General features: G+C 43.3%; 1 protein-coding gene across 2 annotated transcripts in view; it reads right to left on the minus strand.

Annotated features, from left to right (window-relative positions):
• The window catches only part of LOC110491831 (forkhead box protein J3), a 98901-nt gene that overhangs the window by 53826 nt on the left and 23112 nt on the right, over positions 1-21963 (minus strand). For both annotated transcript variants that reach the window (XM_021565622.2, XM_021565623.2), the window contains one exon: positions 19309-19739. In XM_021565622.2, the coding sequence (XP_021421297.1) occupies positions 19309-19641 (333 nt within the window). In that variant the 5' untranslated portion in view covers positions 19642-19739. The remainder of the gene's footprint in view (positions 1-19308; positions 19740-21963) is intronic.

Below are 21963 nucleotides of genomic sequence, written 5' to 3' on the forward strand. Positions count from 1 at the left end.
GATCCTCACTGAACTTCTGGAGAGAGTTTGCTGCACTGAAAGTAAAGGGGCTGAATCATTTTGCACGCCCAATTTTTCAGTCTTTGATTTGTTAAAAAAGTTTGAAATATCCAATAAATGTCGTTCCACTTCATGATTGTGTCCCACTTGTTGTTGATTCTTCACAAAAAAATACAGTTTTATATCTTTATGTTTGAAGCCTGAAATGTGGCAAAAGGTCAAAGTTCAAGGGGGCCGAATACTTTCGCAAGGCACTGTATCTATTGTTCGAATGTTGGTTGCACCCACGTAAATTCTCCTGATAAGGTACAGTACTGAATAATACAATGTAAACCAGGTATGCAGAATGATGGAAATGTTTGAAATGTTTTTAAATACGTCGTCTGAAGTACAGTGAAAGAAAGGGAAAAGAAAATACTTGGTGTTGAATAACCTTTGTCTTGACTTTCTGGCGAGGCCTGACCCTCACTAGAAAGGATAGACATTGGGAGAGATTAAAGTATAATCTGAATGAGTGCATCGCTGCTGTTTTGTGGTTTTGTTTCAATACAAATCTCACCAGATTGGGTCTGCTGTATGGACGGGATTTCTCCCTAAGTGTTAGCCCTCTACCTCCCTGACCCTCCCTGATACGGTGAGGTCGCCGTAATATGATAAGGGAGTGTAAAGCCAATTTGAAAAATGGTTTCAACAGTGTGTTGGTTCACTGACATTTGTCTTTGGAATTTTGTATTGGGAAAATTGGGAATGTCATAAATGTGTCATACAGTGAATAGTTGTTTGGACTTTCTGAATTTGAAATGCCTTAAAGTGTTGTTTTGGTCTGTCCTCTCTCGAAGTTGAGGCGATAGTGACTCCAGACGGTATCTAGATAATAACTAGGAGTGAGGACAGTGTGAGCTTCACACCCTCTAACCGGCTGAAGTAATGGCGACAAAGGTGTTCACTACAGCCTCGTCTTTCACCACTCCTACCCGAGACCGAGCCAGCAACCTATGTACAAGTGTCAGGAGTGCGGCATGGGCCCTGAGAGTGCACTTGTGAAGTGAGCATGGAGAGAGATAATGCCAAAACTCTTATGCTGCTGATGCACTGGTGGGAAAATGGACGAGACACAATGGAGGTGGAGGCTCAGGTGAGAGATTCAGATTATTCCCCAGATTTTGAAATCGGGATATCAAAAGGCATGAGTTACATATGTGCCATTGGGAGATGAACTGCAACGCTGTCTGAGGAAGAAAATTAAGAGACGGCAGAAGAATGACCACCAGGAAGGAGGGGGGTGGTCAACTGTGCCCGTAAATTGATTTAGGGTTGCCCTAAACTGTTTATTTGGGGTATCAGGTTGATTGTGTTGGTCTGCACACTGGGAAATGTATTGTGATACCGATCTGTCATTAACATGCCACTCACGACAGTGTAAAACAGGGATAAACGGTGGTTGTGATGAGAAAAGTTAATGCTAGTAATATAAATATTACAAACTGTCTATATATTGTCCCCTTTTTGTAAATGTACATTCTATCAGTGTCAGTGTGTGCTAAATTGAGGGTCTTAAATCCGAGTGATGGACTCAACGTGAAGCACTAAGGACTGGCCTTCTAAATTTGGGTTGGATAATTGATCAATTGTTTTAATTATGATTCAGGAAAGGGGAGAAGGAGAGAGAGAGAGAGCACTGCCCCTAAGCTGTGAGGAGAGCACAAAGAGGGGAGAGTGCACTGCTCGATTCTATTGAGTCTAGGGAGGGTTTATTCTCAGGAAACCTAATCTTTTAGTGTCCTCAAGCGGGAGGTGATCAGAGACCCCAGCAACTCCTGTCCTCGAGGGCCTGATTGGTGTCACACTTTATCCATCCTTAGCAAAACACAGCTGATTAATCAAATTGCATTTTAAACTGAAGATCATGATTAGGTGATTATTGGAGTCCGGTGTGTTAGCTGGGGCAAAACTGGGACACCAATCAGGTCCGAGGACTGTAATTGCCCACCCTGCACTAGATGGTAGTTTGGGTTAACCATGATGGGGATCTTGATAGTAGGGGTTTTGTTTCACCATGTCATCAAAATTATGTTAAAGCACATCAATACATATGGCTTTCTGGATGATACAGTACAATTAACTACTTACAAGGCTTGTAGTCTGCATCTCACTTTGAACCCAAGGATGGGGATGAAGGAGACTGGCATGGAGACTAGCATCCCACTGGCATAGAACAGAACGGATGGATGGTCCTGGTTCCAATCTCATCAAGGGTGGTGTGAAATTATTAAACATGTATTCTCTCTTCCCTGTTCAAGTCTAGGTGGCGTGGATCATGAGAGTGATCATTGTTCCAGGGGGATTGTTGGAAACTGACTAATTGACACGAGCATGTTTTAGGATGTTTATAACTATATAAGTGGCCTAGCAGTAGTTATGGCTTGGATGGAATGATTTATGTGCAAATGTATTTGTGGCTATTTGTTTGTATTCGTTTGAGACAGAATGTTTGCATAAATGACGTTAGTTGCAGACTCTGGCAGGACCGACATTGGTGTATTCGATGGAGTAAAAACAAGGTATTAACGTCACAGGGAATTGGGAAAGCAGAATTGAATATGACTGGGGCGGAGATTTGTAAAGCTCATAGATTAAGGAAGTGGGTATTAGAGGCTCTGGGGAACAATATCACTCCTCTGTGTATAGTGATACAGGGGATATCGCGTAGTAGATGAAGGACAGCTAACTGTGCACAACAGAGGCTACTACGAAGTCAAGTTTAACGTCACACATACCCAGATCATGGTGGGTCCGGCGACAAAAATGGCGCCGGAGGAGATGGGCGCCGTTTTACGGTCTCCTAACCAATTGTGCTGTTGTGTTTTTTTTTGTTGCGATATTTGTGAATTATTTTGTACATAATGTTTCTGCAAACGTATCTTACGGCAGAAAAGAGCTTCTAGATATCAGGACAGCGATCACTCACCTCGGATTAGACAAATATTTTTTCAACAACAAGAGCAGCAAGCAGGACTTCTCCAAACACCCCACAGGGCAGACATACCAATTATTCGCAAAACCACAACAGCACAACCAGCCAGCTGGTTTCTCCACGCATCGCGCCGACAGAAACAAACATCTTTCTGGTAAGAAGAGGGGCGGGAGCGCATGCTTTATGGTTAACGAGACATGGTGTGGTCACAACAACATACAGGAACTCAAGTCCTTCTGTTCACATGATTTAGAATTCCTCACAATCAAATGTCGACCGCATTATCTACTAAGGGAATTCTCTTCGATTATAATCACAGCCGTATATATTCCCCCCCAAGCAGACACATCGATGGCTCTGAACAAACTTTATTTGACTATTTGCAAACTGGAATCCACATATCCTGAGGCTGCATTCATTGTAGCTGGGGATTTTAACAAGGCTAATCTGAAAACAAGACTCCCTAAATAGCATCAGCATATCGATTGCGCAACCAGGGCTGGTAAAACCTTGGATCATTGCTATTATAACTTCCGCGACGCATATAAGGCCCTCCCCCGCCCTCCTTTCGGAAAAGCTGACCACGACTCCATTTTGTTGCTCCCTGCCTACAGACAGAAACTAAAACAAGAAGCTCCCACGCTGAGGTCTGTTCAACGCTGGTCCGACCAATCTGATTCCATGCTCCAAGACTGCTTCCATCACGTGGACTGGGATGTGTTTCGTATTGCGTCAAACAACAACATTGACGAATACGCTGATTCAGTGAGCGAGTTCATTAGAACGTGCGTTGAAGATGTCGTTCCCATAGCAACGATTAAAACATTCCCAAACCAGAAACCGTGGATTGATGGCAGCATTCGCGCGAACCACTGCTTTTAAATCAGGGCAATGTGACCGGAAACATGACCGAATACAAACAGTGTAGCTATTCCCTCCGCAAGGCAATCAAACAAGCTAAGCGTCAGTATAGAGACAAAGTAGAATCGCAATTCAACGGCTCAGACACAAGAGGTATGTGGCAGGGTCTACAGTCAATCACGGATTACAAAAAGAAAACCAGCCCAGTCACGGACCAGGATGTCTTGCTCCCAGGCAGACTAAATAACTTTTTTGCCCGCTTTGAGGACAATACAATGCCACTGACACGGCCCGCAACCAAAACATGCGGACTCTCCTCCACTGCAGCCGAGGTGAGTAAAACATTTAAACGTGTTAACCCTCGCAAGGCTGCAGGCCCAGACGGCATCCCCAGCCGCGCCCTCAGAGCATGCGCAGACCAGCTGGCCGGTGTGTTTACAGACATATTCAATCAATCCTTGTCCCAGTCTGCTGTTCCCACATGCTTCGAGAGGGCCACCATTGTTCCTGTTCCCAAGAAAGCTAAACGACTACCGCCCCATAGCACTCACTTCCGTCATCATGAAGTGCTTTGAGAGACTAGACAAGGACCACATCACCTCCACCCTACCTGACACCCTAGACCCACTCCAATTTGCTTACCGCCCAAATAGGTCCACAGACGATGCAATCTCAACCACACTGCACACTGCCCTAACCCATCTGGACAAGAGGAATACCTATGTGAGAATGCTGTTCATTGACTACAGCTCGGCATTCAACACCATAGTACCCTCCAAGCTCGTCATCAAGCTCGAGACCCTGGGTCTCGACCCCGCCCTCTGCAACTGGGTACTGGACTTCCTGACGGGCCGCGCCCAGGTGGTGAGGGTAGGTAACAACATCTCCACCCCGCTGATCCTCAACACTGGGGCCCCACAAGGGTGCGTTCTGAGCCCTCTCCTGTACTCCCTGTTCACCCACGACTGCATGGCCACGCACGCCTCCAACTCAATCAAGTTTGCGGACTACAGTGGTAGGCTTGATTACCAACAATGACGAGACGGCCTACAGGGAGGAGGTGAGGGCCCTCGGAGTGTGGTGTCAGGAAAATAACCTTACACTCAACGTCAACAAAACTAAGGAGATGATTGTGGACTTCAGGAAACAGCAGAGGGAACAACCCCCTCTCCACATCGATGGGACAGTAGTGGAGAGGGTAGTACGTTTTAAGTTCCTCGGCGTACACATCACAGACAAACTGAATTGGTCCACCCACACAGACAGCGTCGTGAAGAAGGCGCAGCAGCGCCTCTTCAACCTCAGGAGGCTGAAGAAATTCAGCTTGTCACCAAAAGCACACAAACTTCTACAGATGCACAATCGAGAGCATCCTGTCAGGCTGTATCACCGCCTGGTACGGCAACTGCTCCGCCCACAACCGTAAGGCTCTCCAGAGGGTAGTGAGGACACCTACACCACCCGATGTCACAGGAAGGCCATAAAGATCATCAAGGACAACAACCACCCGAGCCACTGCCTGTTCACCCCGTTATCATCCAGAAGGCGAGGTCAGTACAGGTGCATCAAAGCTGGGGCCGAGAGACTGAAAAACAGCTTCTATCTCAAGGCCATCAGACTGTTAAACAGCCACCACTAACATTGAGTGGCTGCTGCCAACACACTGACTCAACTCCAGCCACTTTAATAATGGGAATTGATGTCAAATATATCACTAGCCACTTAAAATGTTTACACACCCTACATTATTCATCTCATATGTATACGTATATACCGTGGCGGAGATCTTTGTGGGCTATACTCAGCCTGGTCTCAGGATGGTAAGTTGGTGGTTGAAGATATCCTTCTAGTGGTGTGGGGGCTGTGCTTTGGCAAAGTGGGTGGGGTTATATCCTTCCTGTTTGGCCCTGTCCGGGGGTGTCCTCGGATGGGGCCACAGTGTCTCCTGACCCCTCCTGTCTCAGCCTCCAGTATTTATGCTGCAGTAGTTTATGTGTCGGGGGGCTAGCGTCAGTTTGTTATATCTGGAGTACTTCTCCTGTCCTATTCGGTGTCCTTTGTGGATTTAAGTGTGCTCTCTCGAATTCTCTTTCTTTCTCTCTCTCAGAGGACCTGAGCCCTAGGACCATGCCTCAGGACTACCTGACATGATGACTCCTTGCTGTCCCCAGTCCACCTGGCCGTGCTGCTGCTCCAGTTTCAACTGTTCTGCCTTATTATTATTGGACCATGCTGGTCATTTATGAACATTTGAACATCTTGGCCATGTTCTGTTATAATCTCCACCCGGCAAAGCCAGAAGAGGACTAGCCACCCCACATAGCCTGGTTCCTCTAGGTTTCTTCCTAGGTTTTGGCCTTTCTAGGGAGTTTTTCCTAGCCACCGTGCTTCTACACCTGCATTGCTTGCTGTTTGGGGTTTTAGGCTGGGTTTCTGTACAGCACTTTGAGATATCAGCTGATGTACGAAGGGCTATATAAATAAATGTGATTTGATACTGTACTCGATACCATCTACTGCATCTTGCCTATGCCGCTCTGTACCATCACTCATTCATATATCTTTATGTACATATCCTTTATCCCTTTACACGTGTGTGTGTATAAGGTAGTAGTTTTGGAATTGTTAGTTAGATTACTCGTTGGTTATTACTGCATTGTCGGAACTAATAGCACAAGCATTTCGCTACACTCGCATTAACATCTGCTAACCATGTGTATCTGACAAATACATTTGATTTGAAGGAAGCAACGCAGAGGAAGAAGAGCCGGATGCCTCGTCCGGACCCGCAGAAGGCAACTAGGAAAGCTGCCATTACCGTAAATATTACTCGCCAACATGCAATCATTGGACAAGAAACTAGACGAGGTACGATCCTGAATATCCTACCAACAGGACATCAAAAACTGTAATGTCCTATGTTTCACGGAATCGTGGTGGAATGACGGCCGGGATACACGCTGCACCGGCAGGATAGAACAGCACACTCCAGTAAGACCAGGGGGGAACGGTCTGTGCATATTTGTAAACAACAGCTGGTGTACGAAACCTAAGGAAGTCTCTAGATTTTGCTCGCCTGAAGTAGGGTAGATTATGATAAATTGCAGGCCACACTACGTGCCTAGAGAGTTCTCAGCTATACTTTTTGTGGCTGTTTATTTACCACCACAGACAGATGCCGGCACTAAGACCGCACTCAGCCAGCTGTATAAGGAAATAAGCAAACCACTCACCCAGAGGTGGCACTCCTAGTGGCCAGAGACTTTAATGCAGGGAAACTTAAATCAGTTCTACCAAATCTCTATTAACATGTTAAATGTGCAACCAGAGGGGGAAAACAATCTATATCACCTGTACTCCACACACAGCTCTCCCTCCATTTGGTCAATCCGACCACAACTCTATCCTCCCGATTCCTGTTTACAAGCAAAAAATGTAAGCAAGAAGCACCAGTGACTCGGTCTATAAAAAAATTGTCAGATAAAGTAGATGCTAAACTACAGGACTGCTTTGCTATCACAGACTGGAACATGTTCCGGGATTCTTCCGATGACAAACAGATCCACAGATGATGCAATATCTATTGCCCTCCACACTGCCCTTTCCCACCTGGACAAAAGGGACACAGATGTGAGAATGCTATCCATTGACTACAGCTCAGCGTTCAACACCATAGTACCCTCAAAGCTCATCACTAAGCTAAGGAACCTGGGACTAAACACCTCCCTCTGCAACTGGATCCTGGACCTCCTGACGGGCCGCCCCCTGGTGGTGAGGGTAGGTAGCAACACATCTGCCACGCTGATCCTCAACACTGGAGCTCCCCAGGGGTGAATGCTCATTCCCCTCCTGTCCTCCCTGTTCACCCACGACTGCATGGCCAGGCACAACTCCAACACCATCATTAAGTTTGCTGACAACACAACAGTGGTAGGCCTGATCACCGACACCGACGAGACAGCCTATAGGGAGGAGGTCAGAGACCTGGCCGGGTGGTGCCAGAATAACAACCTATCCCTCAACGCAACCAAGACTAAGGAGATGATTGTGGACTACAGGAAAAGGAGCACCGAGCACGACCGCAAAGCACTTCAGAGGGTAATGCGTACGGCCCAGTACATCACTGGGGAAAAGCTGCCTGCCATCCAGGACCTCTACACCAGGCGGTGTCAGAGGAAGGGCCTGAAAATTGTCAAAGACCCCAGCCACCCCAGTCATAGACTGTTCTCTCTACTACCGCATGGCAAGCGGTACCGGAGTGCCAAGTCTAGGACAAAAAGGCTTCTCAACAGTTTTTACCCCCAAGCCATAAGACTCCTGAACAGGTAACCAAATGGTTACCCGGACTATTTACATTGTGTGCTCCCCCAACCCCTCTTTTACGCTGCTGCTACTCTCTGTTCATCATATATGCATAATCACTATAACTATACATTCATGTACATACTACCTCAATTGGCCCGACCAAGCAGTGCTCCCGCACATTAGCTAACCGGGCTATCTGCATTGTGTCCCACCACCCGCCAACACCTCTTTTTACACTACTGCTACTCTCTGTTCATCATATATGCATAGTCACTTCGACCACACCCACATACTACCTCAATAAGCCTGACTAACCGGTATATAGCCTTGCTACTCTTATTTTCAAATGTCTTTTTACTGTTGTTTTATTTCTTTACGTACACACACACACACACACACACACACACACACACGTTTTCTTCTCCGCACTATTGGTTAGAGCCTGTAAGTAAGCATTTCACTGTAAGGTCTACTACACCTGTTGTATTCGGCGCACGTGACAAATAAACTTTGATTTGATTAGCAGAGAGAGTTGTCAACGTTCAGTGAGGGGTTGTTCGTTGTAATAATAGAGTCACATCTCCTGAAGAGTGTGATTAAGAAACATGTGACTCAGAGTTTTGTAAGGTTGGACACTCTTCCAACCCCACTAATCTCTCCCCCATTCCTAACCACCAGCAGTGGGACTGAGTGACGGTAACAGGAAAGGTGGCTGCTTAGCAACCGTTGGGACTCAAATGTTTACACTGTAACGAGGGTGTTCACAAAAGGGGTGTAGATCACGCTTGGGATGCGAGATGTGTACCTAACCAGAGCACAAGGAAGTATTACCCAACAGATAATGACTGCAGCAGAACATAGGATGTCATTGGAGATGTTGGTGGCTAGAAAACCGGGTAGGAATATGGAGACAGGTAGGGGGTATCTGAAAGATCCTGTCCTAGCTCTATCAGTGAAACACAAAGGCAATAGGAGATCAGGAGCAGGAGACACAATCAATGCAAAAGCTATTCTCAAGGCAGTCTCTGTATGGACAGTAACTGAAGAAGCAGTAGTCGTTGTGAAGGATGCTATAGTAACTAAATGGAACAGGACTACAACACAAAATGAGGGGTATTTTGAAGTGTGCTTCATGGGCAGTGTTAGTTGTAGCAGGGGTTACCTTGGTAGCATTGCTGGGATATCACCTGAGGGCACTGATGTTGAAATGTACACTACTGTTCAAAAGTTTGGGGTCACTTAGAAATGTTTGTTTTTTAAAGAAAAGCACATTTTTTGTCCATTAAAATAACATCAAATTGATCAGAAATACAGTGTAGACATTAATGTTGTAGATGATTATTGTAGCTGGAAACGGTTGATTTGTAATGGAATATCTACATAGGCGTACAGAGGCCCAATATCAGCAACCATCACTCCTGTGTTCCAATGGCATGTTGTGTTAGCTAATCCAAGTTTATAATTTTATGCAGGCTTTCTAGGCAGAGTTGCAAAGAAAAAGTCATATCCCAGACTGGCCAATAAAAATAAAAGATTAAGATGGGCAAAAGAACACAAGACAGTGGACAGAGGAACTCTGCCTAGAAGGCCAGCATCCCGGAGTCGCCTCTTCACTGTTAATGTTGAGACTGGTGTTTTGCGGGTACTATTTAATGAAGCTGCCACTTCAGGCGTCTGTTTCTCAAACTAGACACTAATGTACTTGGTCCTCTTAATCAGTTGCGCACCGGGGCCTCCCACTCTTTCTATTCTGGTTAGAGCCTGTTTGCACTGTTCTGTGAAGGGAGTAGTATACAGCATTGTATGAGATCTTTAGTTTGACAATTTCTCACATGGAATAGCCTTCATTTCTCAGAACAAGAATAGGCTGACGAGTTTCAGAAGAAAGGTCTTTGTTTCTGGCCATTTTGAGCCTGTAATCGAACCCACAAATGCTGAAGCTCCAGATACTCAACTAGTCTAAGGAAGGCCAGTTTTCAGCTGTGCTAACAATTGCAAAAGGGTTTTTTAATGATCAATTAGCTAATCCAAGTTTATAATTTTAAAAGGCTAAAACAATGTGCCATTGGAACACAAGAGTGATGGTTGCTGATAATGGGCTTCTGTACACCTATGTAGATATTCCAATAAAAATCAGCATGTTTCGGGCTACAATAGTAATTTACAACCTTAAAATGTCTACACTGTATTTTATCAATTTGATGCTATTTAAGAAAAATGGACAAAAAGTGCTTTTCTTTCAAAAACAAGGACATTTCTAAGTGAGCCCAAACTTTTGAATGGTAGTGTATATACACACAGTGCTGATTTGCCTCAAGATGAGGTAAAGTTGATTAAGGTCACTGCACGTGCATATCGGGTGGCTATGGAGAAAGAAGATGGGGCGCAAAGTGAAAATTATATGGCGTTAAAACATCTTTGTAACCTGTGGCCTAACGGGGAGGACTGGGTGAAAGCATGAGGTTTTTTAGGGCCTTCATTTTTCTGGACCCCAGCAGAAAAGTACCCCGAAGGTATAGAGACTATGAGTGGGACTTAAAGTTATCAAACTTTAATTTTTTTGCATATATAATTATTAATAGCTTAACACATTATTAACTTCTTGAGTGTAGGGGGGGAAGGATTTTCGCATTTGGCAACAACAAAAAAAAACGTACCCATTTGAAACGGCCTATTTCTCAGGCCCAGAAACTATAATATGCATATAATTGTCAGATTAGGATAGAGTACTCTAAAGTTTCCAAAACTGACAAAATATTGTCTGTGAGTATAACAGAACTGATATTGCAGGCGAAACCTGAGGAAAATCCAACAAGGAAGTGCTGTTTTTCCTGAAAGGTCTCTGTTCCATTGGATGCCTTGCCTCCATGTAAAGAGATATCAACCAGATTCCTGGTTGGCTTCCTCAAGGTGTCAGTTTTTAGACATAGTTTCAGGCTTTTATTTTGAAAAATGAGCAAGAAAGATCACATCGCTTCAGTGGATAGCTGGGTGTTCGCAGAGTTTTGCTTGCACAACAGTGGGGCAGCCATTGTCTCTCCCATTGAAAAAGCTACAGTCCCGGTTGATATATTATCGAATATATTTTAAAAACAACCTGAGGACTGATTATAAAAAATGTTTGACATGTTTCTGTGGACATTACGGATAATATTTGGAATTTGTCTGCGATGTCGTGACCGCTCGAGCCTGTGGATTTCTGAACATAACGCGCCAAAAAAATTGAGGTATTTTGGATATAAAAATAATCTTTATGGAACAAAAGGAACATATATTGTGTAACTGGGAGTCTTGTGAGTGCAAACATCCGAAGATAAAAGGTAAGCGATTTAATTTATTGCTTTTCTGACCAATCTACTTGGCTGCTAGCTGTTTGTAATATTTTGTCTACTGAGAGAGATGTTCTTATATAAACGCTTGTTATGCTTTCGCCGAAAAGCTGTATTGAAAATCTGACACGCCAGGTGGATTAACAACAAGCTACGCTGTGTTTTTCTATATTGCACTTGTCATTTCATGAAAATTTTATATTTTTAGTAATTTAATTTGGCGCGCTGCAATTCAGCGGGTGTTGATGAAAATTATCCCGCTAACGGGATGGGTGCAATCAAAAAGTTAATACTGATTACATGTTGTGTTTCCTTTTGCTTTATGCCATCACTCTCTTAGGAACTCGAAGGAGGAAGTCAAAAGCTCCAGCTGAAATGGAGAAAAATCAAAAGCTATCAGTTGTACAATAGGGAGGGGGAATAAGATTGTGGATAGTGTGATTATAGATCAGAGCCCATAAGTCTCGGAAGTGTAAATGTACAAATCAACTGTGAACGTTAATCATGTTTTAGTCATTTCAAAGTTAATGTAATGTATGTAATGTATGTTCAAAAAGGAAGGAATGTTGGATTCTAGCTTGAAATATATACTTATTCCTGTTACTATACTAAAACTACTTTACATGTATAATGTAATTGTCTTATGGAGAGGACAAAAGGGCAACAGTCTGGTTTCAGTCGCTGAGAAGGTTAAATAGCCGTGGATTAGGGAGGAGTAAGCAATGTGGGCCGAGGTCAGGTCAGATGAAGTGACAAGGAACAGTTCTATTACACACACACACACACACACCACGTAAGTTCCTGCCTAGCAATAGAGATGTATTGGCAGCCTATATGTGCAAGGAGGAGACTAATAGGAGGGTATAAATACTTGTGCTGGTGGAACCATATCTTTGTCTTTTCAGCTGTTTGACCCAGTGGGTGAGTAAACCTGGTTTGAGCTTTGACTAGTTGTCAAAGCTTAAACCAAGTTTAGGAAAGGTATGATCCCTTATTGATGGCACCTGTTAAATCCACTTCAAAATCAGTGTAGATGAAGGGGAAGGGACAGGTTAAAACCTCTTGGTGTTAGGGGGCAGTATTTTCATTTTTGGAGAAAAAAATACTTTCCTTTTTTAAAACAGGATATTTTGTCAGGAAAATATGCTAGAATATGCATATAATTGACAGCTTTGGATAGAAAACACCAACATTTCCAAAACTGTAAAGATATTGTCTGTGAGTATACTAGAACTGATGTTGCAGGCGAAAGCCTGAGAAAAATCCAATCCGGAAGTACCCCAGGTTTTGAAAGCGCTGCGTTCCAATGACACCCTATTCAGCTGTGAATGTATCATCAACGAGCTTACGCTTTCTACGTATTCCCCAAGGTGTCTACAGCATTGTGACGTAGTTTTAAGCATTTCTGTTGAAGAATAGCCATAGGCGGCCACATTGCGTAAGTGGTCACATGGTGGCTCCGAGAGAGATTCTCGCGTAAAATACAAAAGGTAGCCATTATTCCAATCGGTCCTAGTGAAAAATGAATTGTCCCGACGGATATATTATCAAATAGATATTAGAAAAACACCTTGAGGATGGATTCTAAACAACGTTGCCATGTTTCTGTCGATATTATGGAGCTAATTTGGGTTTGCGTTGTGGTGATCGCAATTTCCGGGCGATTTCTCAGCCAAACGGAGCTATTTTGCCTACAAAAATAATATTTTGGGGAAAAATGAACTTTGGCTGTCTACCTGGGAGTCTCGTGAGTGAAAACATCCGAAGTTCATCAAAGGTAAACAATTACATTTGATTGCTTTTCTGATTTCCGTGACAAGGTTGCCTGCTGCTAGCAAGTTATAATGCTATGCTAGGCTATGATAAACTTACACAAATGCTTGTCTAGCGTTGGCTGGAAAGCATATTTTGAAAATCTGAGATGACAGGGTGATTAACAAAAGGCTAAGCTGTGTTCCAATATATTTCACTTGTGATTTTCATGAATAGGAATATTTTCTAGGAAGATTTATGTCCGTTGCGTTATGCTAATTAGTGTCAGATGATGACAACGGTCCCGTTCACGGGATGGGGTATCACTACAGGTTAAAGAAGGATTTTTAAGCATTGACACAATTAAAACATGGATTGCATATGTGTGCCATGTAGAGGGTGAATGGGCAAGACAAGATTTAAGGGCTCCCATATGCAGACAAACCCAGTTAGCAGTGTCTGTTGTTCCAATAACACTATTGGAGCGTCAGCAGATGTCCTGGGGCTCACAGGGCACACTGACAGATTGTCAAAGGGTGAGAGAGAGAGAGATAGAGAGAGATATGGAGACTGAGACAAAGCCAGATAGAGAGAGAAAGACAGAGATTAAAAGGGAAAGAGAAACACAGTAAGATGGCAAACAAAATTGTTATGAGAGAGGATGAGGATACAGGTAGAGAGAGCTAAATAAAGACAGCGTGTGTGGTGGAGGGGTTGGAAGAGAGTAGGGTGGGGAGTCTGGGGACGGGAGAGGCATTGTAACATCTAAATATCCTCTGGGATCTAGAGACATCTCTGGGACACCTTAACGACAGGTGACAGACACATCCTGTATGGATAGGGGGTTGAATACGAGTCACTGCTTCAAACGCAGCTAAATAGATTAACATTCCATTTGATGACGCACCACCCCACCCGCTTAGTGGAGAATGGTAAGTCTGCCATTAGTGGAACCCATTGTGTGAGTGATGGGCACAAAGAGATTCAAGGAGGCAGAGCTTCCACTGTCCCTGGGGACCTAGCGAGGATCCGTGTGTGTGAGAGCTGTTTATAGGCTGACAAAAAAAATACACTAAAGCATGTGGTTGGATTTGAACGAATCGGCTGCCAGACTGGGAATGAAAGGAAACTTTGTAATTTCCAAGATGGCAGAAACTGGAGAAAGGTTGGCCATGGTGACCGGCTCCTTCCTTAGTGGATTTGTCGACCCAGTCCTCATTCACGTATCAGTGGTTATACATGGAATTTGTATTTTATTGATTCAGATCTACCTAAAAATCCTCTTCACTGCATCAAGCATCCTTGACGTCATCTCCCTAACGTCACATCCAGACAAACATTCTTCCTCATAAAAATTATTTTAAATGAACAGTCATCCGAATAATATAAACAAATACAATTTTAGTTTGTGTGACAAAATAAGCAATTTTCAATAACCATAAATATTGTATTTTCAGCTGGTGTACAAAACCAAGACACAAAAACAAAACTTTAGAACAGGAAGCATAGAAGCAGCACACATAGAACAGTTCTACCTCTTCTTAGACTTTTGTTACGTTCTAGATTTCTGGTACAAACTCCAGGCGGAAACCAAGAAAGCTCAAACTAGATTTATTACACCCAACTGAACGCTTCAACTGAGAACATAAAGATGCAGTCACACAGTCTTATAACTTCAATTCAGTAAATGAGGTAACATCACAGTAGGACGACCCAGGCTGGGCCAGAAGGTGGTCTGGCTCGGTCTTCCCTTATTGAGATACAATTCAGCTATCTGCATCCTGTTATCCTCACTCCACTCCCCAGCTATGACGTTGAAAGTCATCTCCTCACTTCCCACAGAAACTAGACATCATACCCCAGACAGATAGTTTCTATTCATTTCTGCAAAACATATTCTAACCCCTGACAAATGGCTAATTACCAACCCTTATGAAATCATTCTTACCCTCAGACAGGCCCTTTTTGTATTTTCCCTATGCCTAAATACATTACTCAAAGATTATTGAACCTAACCCATACCAGAAAATGTACTACTGAATCGCTAATTCTACAAGGTGCTCTGTTCATAACGGTCTACTCCCGCTCCTCCCCTCCAGCGTTTGACGTTGCCGGTTTACTAACCACTGGTCCTGGGAACCATCATTACACACACCTGGCTTTCATCATTACGAACACCTGGACTCCATTACCTCACTCATTATCTCCCCTTTATCTGGCACTCCCTTAGGTTCCTTACGAAGTCAGAATGGTTTCTGTTGCTTATGTCTAGATGCTACTCCTACGTTGTATCGTTATATTAAACTTACCACCTGCATCTGCTTCTCGACTCCCAGTGTCTACGGTACAGAATACTGCCTCACAAAAATTTAAGCAGCAGGAAATCAGAACATCTCCCAGATGGTCGACGAGCAGGGATACCTACTTCGTCAACACCCCGAATAGCTGGCACAACTAGGGATGGCTATGGAAGAGGTTCTTCACAGTGTTCAATGTCTCGAACGTCCGAGAGGCGTTGCCTTCAACTAGCAGAGAATACTCTACCACCAGTTGACCCAGCACACCAGCAGCATGCCCAGGTCAGCGATGCCCGTTTGTCCATCCCAGATAAAGATGACGGCACCCCATTTAAACGTCTTGACATTGCGCATCAGATAGGAGCACGTACCACGAGAGGCCCAAGGTTGCCACAGTTATTAGCCTTAGGTCATTAATATGGTCAAATCCGGAAACTATAATTTAGAAAACAAAACGTTTATTCTTTCAGTGAAATACGGAACAGTTCCGTATTTTATTGAATGGGTGACATCCATAAGTCTAAATATTCCTGTTACATTGCACAACCTTCAATGTTATGTCATAATTATGGCAAAGTAGTTTGCAACGAGCCAGGCAGCCCAAACTGTTGCATATACCCTGACTCTGCGTGCAATGAACGCAAGAGAAGGGACACAATTTCCCTAGTTTAATATTGCCTGCTAACCTGAACTTATTTTAACTAAATATGCAGGTTTAATAAAATATACTTCTGTGTATTGATTTTAAGAAAGGCATTGATGTTTATGGTTAAGGTACATTCGTGCAACGATTGTGCTTTTTTCGCAAATGAGCTTTTGTTAAATCATCCCCCGTTTGTCGAAATTGGCTGTCTTTGTTAGGAATAGATAGTCTTCACACAGTTCGCAACGAGTCAGGCGGCCCAAACTGATGTATATACCCTGACTCTATTGCACAAAACATAAGAGAAGTGACACAATTTCCCTAGTTAAAAGAAATTCATGTTAGCAGGCAATATTAACTAAATATGCAGGTTTTAAAATATATACTTGTATTGATTTTAAGAAAGGTGTTGATATTTATGGTTAGGTACACATTGGTGCAACGACAGTGGTTTTTCCGAATGCGCTTGTTAAATCACCCGTTTGGCAAAGTAGGCTATGATTCAAAGATTAATTAACAGGCACCGCATCGATTATATGCAACGCAGGACAAGCATGTGTTGTTAACATTATCACTAGTTAAGATTGTTTTTTTAAAAGATACGTTTAATGCTAGCTAGCACCTTACCTTGGCTCCTTGCTGCACTCGCATTACAGGTAGTCAGCCTGCCACGCAGTCTCCTTGTGGAGTGCAATGTAATCGGCCATGATCAGTGTCGAAAAATGCGGATTACCGATTGTAATGAAAACTTGTAATCGGCACTAATTAGTCGGCCATTCCGATGAATCGGTCGACCACTAATGTGTAGCGTAAACCCAGTCTCAATCATACAATCAAGATCTCAAACTCTTTACCACACAACCATAAAGAGTATCAAATCTCCGTAGTCTTCAACTACTGTACAACTGACCACAAATCAACATGGTATAATTCCCACTAAAACAAATTAAAAACCGTACGCAAAGAAGTTGTCAGTCAGACAATCCAATCCGCCAACAGATCCAGCGGGGACCAAATGTGATGTGTAGTCCAAAAGGAAGAAATGAGTGGATCTGATCCCGTTTAAACTTGAGACCAGACTTGAGGCGTCTAGACATTAATGTACTTGTCCTCTTGCTCAGTTGTGCACCGGGGCCTCCCACTCCTCTTTCTATTCTGGTTAGAGACAGTTTGCACTGTTCTGTGAAGGGAGTAGTACACAGTGTTGTACGAGATCTTCAGTTTCTTGGCAATTTCTTGCATGGAATAGCCCTCATTTCTCAGAACAAGAATAGTTTGAGAAGAAAGGACTTTGTTTCTAGCCATTTTGAGCCTGTAATCAAACCCACAAATGCTGATGCTCCAGATACTCAACTAGTCTAAGGCCAGTTTTATTGCTTCTTTAATCAGGACAATAGTTTTCAGCTGTGCTAACAATTGCAAAAGTGTTTTCTAATGATCAATTATCCTTTTAAAATTTATAAAATTGGATTAGCTAACACAACGTGCCATTGGAACACAGGAGTGATAGTTGCTGATGGGCCTCTGTAGACATTCCAATAAATTTTTTTTTAAAAACTGCCGTTTACAGCTACAATAGTCATTTACAACATTAACAATGTCTACACTGTATTTCTGATAAATTTGATGTTATTAATGGACAAAATGTGATTTTATTTAAAAAACAAAGACATTTCTAAGTTAACCCAAACTTGTGAACAGTAGTGGATGTATGTATTTTTTTATTAATATACATATATTTCTAAGTACATTTTAGATCTGAGAATTGCCAGGGATCTCACGATATGATATCACGACAGTTAGGTGCCGATACGATATGTATTGCGATTCTATATGTACTTGATACTCTGAATCACAATAAAATCAGTGTTTCAAACATATTGCTCACCATAGGTCAGCTGCAGAGGGAAAAGCGAGCCATGAGAAAACAAGATTTGATCAGTCATAGAAATAGAAGTGCTGAAAACAAATGGTCTCCCTGTTTAAAAAGAAGATGCAGACCAAGCTAGGAAGGAAAAAAACTGGAGTTTTGGTGCAGGTACAGCCAACTAGCACAAAAATGATTTTGTGATTTAGTCAAAAATAATATCCCGATTTGTAACTTTTTTTTCCCCCTTTCACTAGTACACATGCAGGTATGCATGTAAAAACACATCATAGCTCATAGTAACATGAAACTAAACATGTTTATTACGGCTTATAAAGCCGCAGCAGAGCACCTCTTTCCATAACAGCTGGTATCAAACGAGCTGTTGAGATCCCAAATGGCACCCTATTCCCTTGTAGTGCACTACTTTTCAAAAGCATCGACATTGTTAAGAGAATAGGGGACCATTTTGGACGCATCCCATGTCCTGCTCCCTCATACCATGTGTACGTGTTATGACCTTGACGAGTTATCTGATTACACTCAGTGCATCCTGTGGCTAAAGCGCTTGTGTTCAAAATGGGAGAGGAGTTAGCATTGGTTTCCAGCCTCTCCTGCCTGAGTATCCACATTATCATACAAAGCAAACGTGTGCTTGAACTGGGTGGTAAACTCCCCGATACCCATCTTCTCTAGCTGAGCCGGCCCACTAATCTGTAGACTGCACACGTATGCCTACCTGAGATGGAAGTCGCTCTTACTCACTGTGCGTGAGTGAGTGAGTGTGAGTGACTGTGCATCTGTGTGTGCGTAGTACAAGCTCTTTTAGTTGTACATTAACAGTATATTCTCCAAATCAAAGAACCCAGAGACTGCTTGGGCTTCATGTCTGTCTCCCACTGTGTGCACCTGATAGTAATCACCTCGACTGTAATGAATTTGCTCACGTTCCCTTTGATGCAGATCACCGTTTCAACCACAGCATCTTTGCACTGGGCCAGGTACATCTGGGAGTAAATGTTTACAGCTTGAGGCTGAGAAGTGGGCCTATTAGTTCATGTGCCAGATTATACTGTATATTTCATCATCTGGAGTCAACCATTTATATGCACAATACAGTGTGCCTGTATTCTTAGGATATTTAGTTCCTTAAAGGGATAGTTCAATGTTATCACACCTTTCAAAAAACTGCAGAAGTCAATCCCAAACAAACTGATTCTTAAGTTAACCATCCCTTTAATGCAACCTCACACTTCTACTCCTCCGTTTCCACCCCTTACCTTCCAGCCGCTGCCTGCCTCCCAGTAGTAGGGGAAGTTGTCACAGATCCATTGGTAGATCTCGCTGAGGGTCATCCTCTTGTGTGGCGAGCCATTAATGGCAAAGGTGATGAGGCTGGCGTAGCTATAGGGTGGCTTGCCGTCCCGGTGCTGGGCCGCCTCCTCCTGGTCCAGTGTTGTGCCCGGGTCCGGCGGGGTGCTCTTCTTGCCCGGCCCGTGGCCATGATGCCCGTGGTGGTGGTGCCCTGAGTCGGACTTCTGGATGGCCGCCCGCATGGTGAGCTGGGGAAGCCAGTCCATGGAGGTCAGGCTGCTCCCTAGTTCAGTGGTCATGGTGGTGAAGGGTTGTGGGAGTTGGGAGGGGAGGGACTCAGGGGGATTCTCTCCTTTGGCTCACTGGATTGCTGTTGCACTGCAGTCCCGGCTAAATTCTGGAAGAAAAGGAGGATGTTTGCTATACAACTGCTCATTTTGATAGAACAAATTGCATAACAGATATGCTGTTTTTAATTATAGCCAAAAAACAACCGTATTGGGTGGATAAAGGAGAACACTAGAATAAACATACAGATATATGGTTTGAAGCTGACTGGGCTACAGATGTGTCAGGAGATAGGATAGAGTTCATTATGTTATTCTTTTCATGGAATGGTCCAGATTTCAGCACAGCAAATACTGTGTCTGGCATAGCTTCCCTCAATTTAAAGACGCACTATGCTAAATCGCCCTTCCATTTCTTGATTGATACAATTCTAATAGTTCGCCTAATTTCCGTTTGTGACAATACAAGCAAGTATACTGTAGAGCAGTGGCTCCCAAACGTTGTACCCCCTCAAGTATTCAACCTCCAGCTGCGTACCCCCTCTGGCACCAGGGTCAGCGCATTCTCAAATATTGTTTCTTGCCGTCATTGCAAGCCTGCCAAACACACACTCTATACGATACATTTATTAAACATAAGAATTAGTGAGTTTGTCACAACCCGGCTCGTGGGAAGTGACAAAGAGCTCTTATAGGACCAGGGCACAAATATAATAATCAATCAATTGTGCTCTTTATTTAGCCATCTAACATATGAAAATTGTGAAATAGTACAGGTTAATGAGAAGGGTGTGCTGGAAAGGATGCACATAACTCTGCATTGTTGTATTGGAGAGTCTCAGTATTAAATCATTTTCTACACAGTCTGTGCCTGTAATTAGATTTCATGCTAGTGACGGCCGAAAATCCACTCTCACATCGGTACGTGGTTGCAAATGGAATCAATGTCTTACATGATTTTCCAAGGCATGATACAATCCAGAAATCTGTCAGTAGCTTCTGATTAAATTACATTTTCACAGAACCGTTTGACGCAATTTTGATGAAGCTCTCTCATTCAGATATCGGAAATGTGGACTGGAGGCAGGGCATGAAAGGGATAACAAATCCAGTTTGTCTCAACAGTTAAGTACCCACGTGATTGCGCACCCAACTGACTGCGGTGCTTCGCTATATCACATTTGACATAGTCTGTAAGCTTCATTTGCACACAAAAAATCATACAATTATGGAAAGACTTGTGTGTTGTCCTTGTTAATGCAGACAGAGAAGAGCTCCAACTTCTTAATAATAGCCTCAATTTTGTCCCGCACATTGAATCTAGTTGCGGAGAGTCCCTGTAATCCTAGATTCAGATCATTCAGGTGAGGAAAAAACATCACCCAGATAGAAACAAGCCTAAAGTTGGCCTCAATTTTAAAAAACCTGTCAAGACTTTGCACATTGATAAGCAGCGCACTTCTGTAGGTTGTAAAAGCGTTACATGGTCGCTGCCTATATCATTGCATAATGCAGAAAATACAAAGTTCAGGGGACTTGCTTTAAAGTTAACCATTTTCACTGTAATGTCCAAAACATCTTTCAAGCGGTCAGGCGTTCCCTTGACAGCAAGAGCTTCTCAGTGGATGCTGCAGTGTACCCAAGTAGTGTCAGGAGCAACTGCTTGCACGTGCGTTACCACTCCACTATGTCTCCCTGTCATGCATGGCTTTTGTGCCACCGGTACAGATACCAACATATCTTGACCACCAAAGTCCATTTGAGGTCACAAAGTTGTCCAGTACTTTAAAAAAATATCCTCTCCTGTTGTCCTGGTTTCCAGGTGTTTACAGAAGAGGATGTCTTCCTTTATTGACCCCCTATAAACATAACGGACATATACCAGGAGCTGTGCCAGGCCCGACACGTCTGTTGACTCATCCAGCTGTAACGCATAGAATTCACTGGCTTGTATGCGAAGCAGTAATTGTTTCAAAACATCTCCTGCCATGTCACTGATGCATCGTGAAACAGTGTTGTTAGATGAAGACATTGTCTCTATAGTTTTTTTGGGCCTTTCCCCAAGCATTGTCCCATCAATATCTGCGGCAGCAGGGAGAATGAAGTCCTCCACAATAGTACGAGGCTTGCCTGTCCTAGCCACTCGGTAGCTCACCATATAAGACGCTTCCAGACCCTTATTAATGGTATCTGTTGCTCTTATAAATGTCTTACTACTCAAAAGTCATCTTAATTCTTGTTCAAAAAACTCCTGTGGCTTATTTTTCAAATTGGCATGTTTGTTTCTAAATGTCTGCGCAAGAGAAGGTTTCATCGAGTTGTGAGATAGTACTT

The sequence above is a fragment of the Oncorhynchus mykiss genome, chromosome 16 (assembly GCF_013265735.2).
Source record: "Oncorhynchus mykiss isolate Arlee chromosome 16, USDA_OmykA_1.1, whole genome shotgun sequence".
Taxonomy (NCBI): Eukaryota; Metazoa; Chordata; class Actinopteri; order Salmoniformes; family Salmonidae; genus Oncorhynchus; species Oncorhynchus mykiss.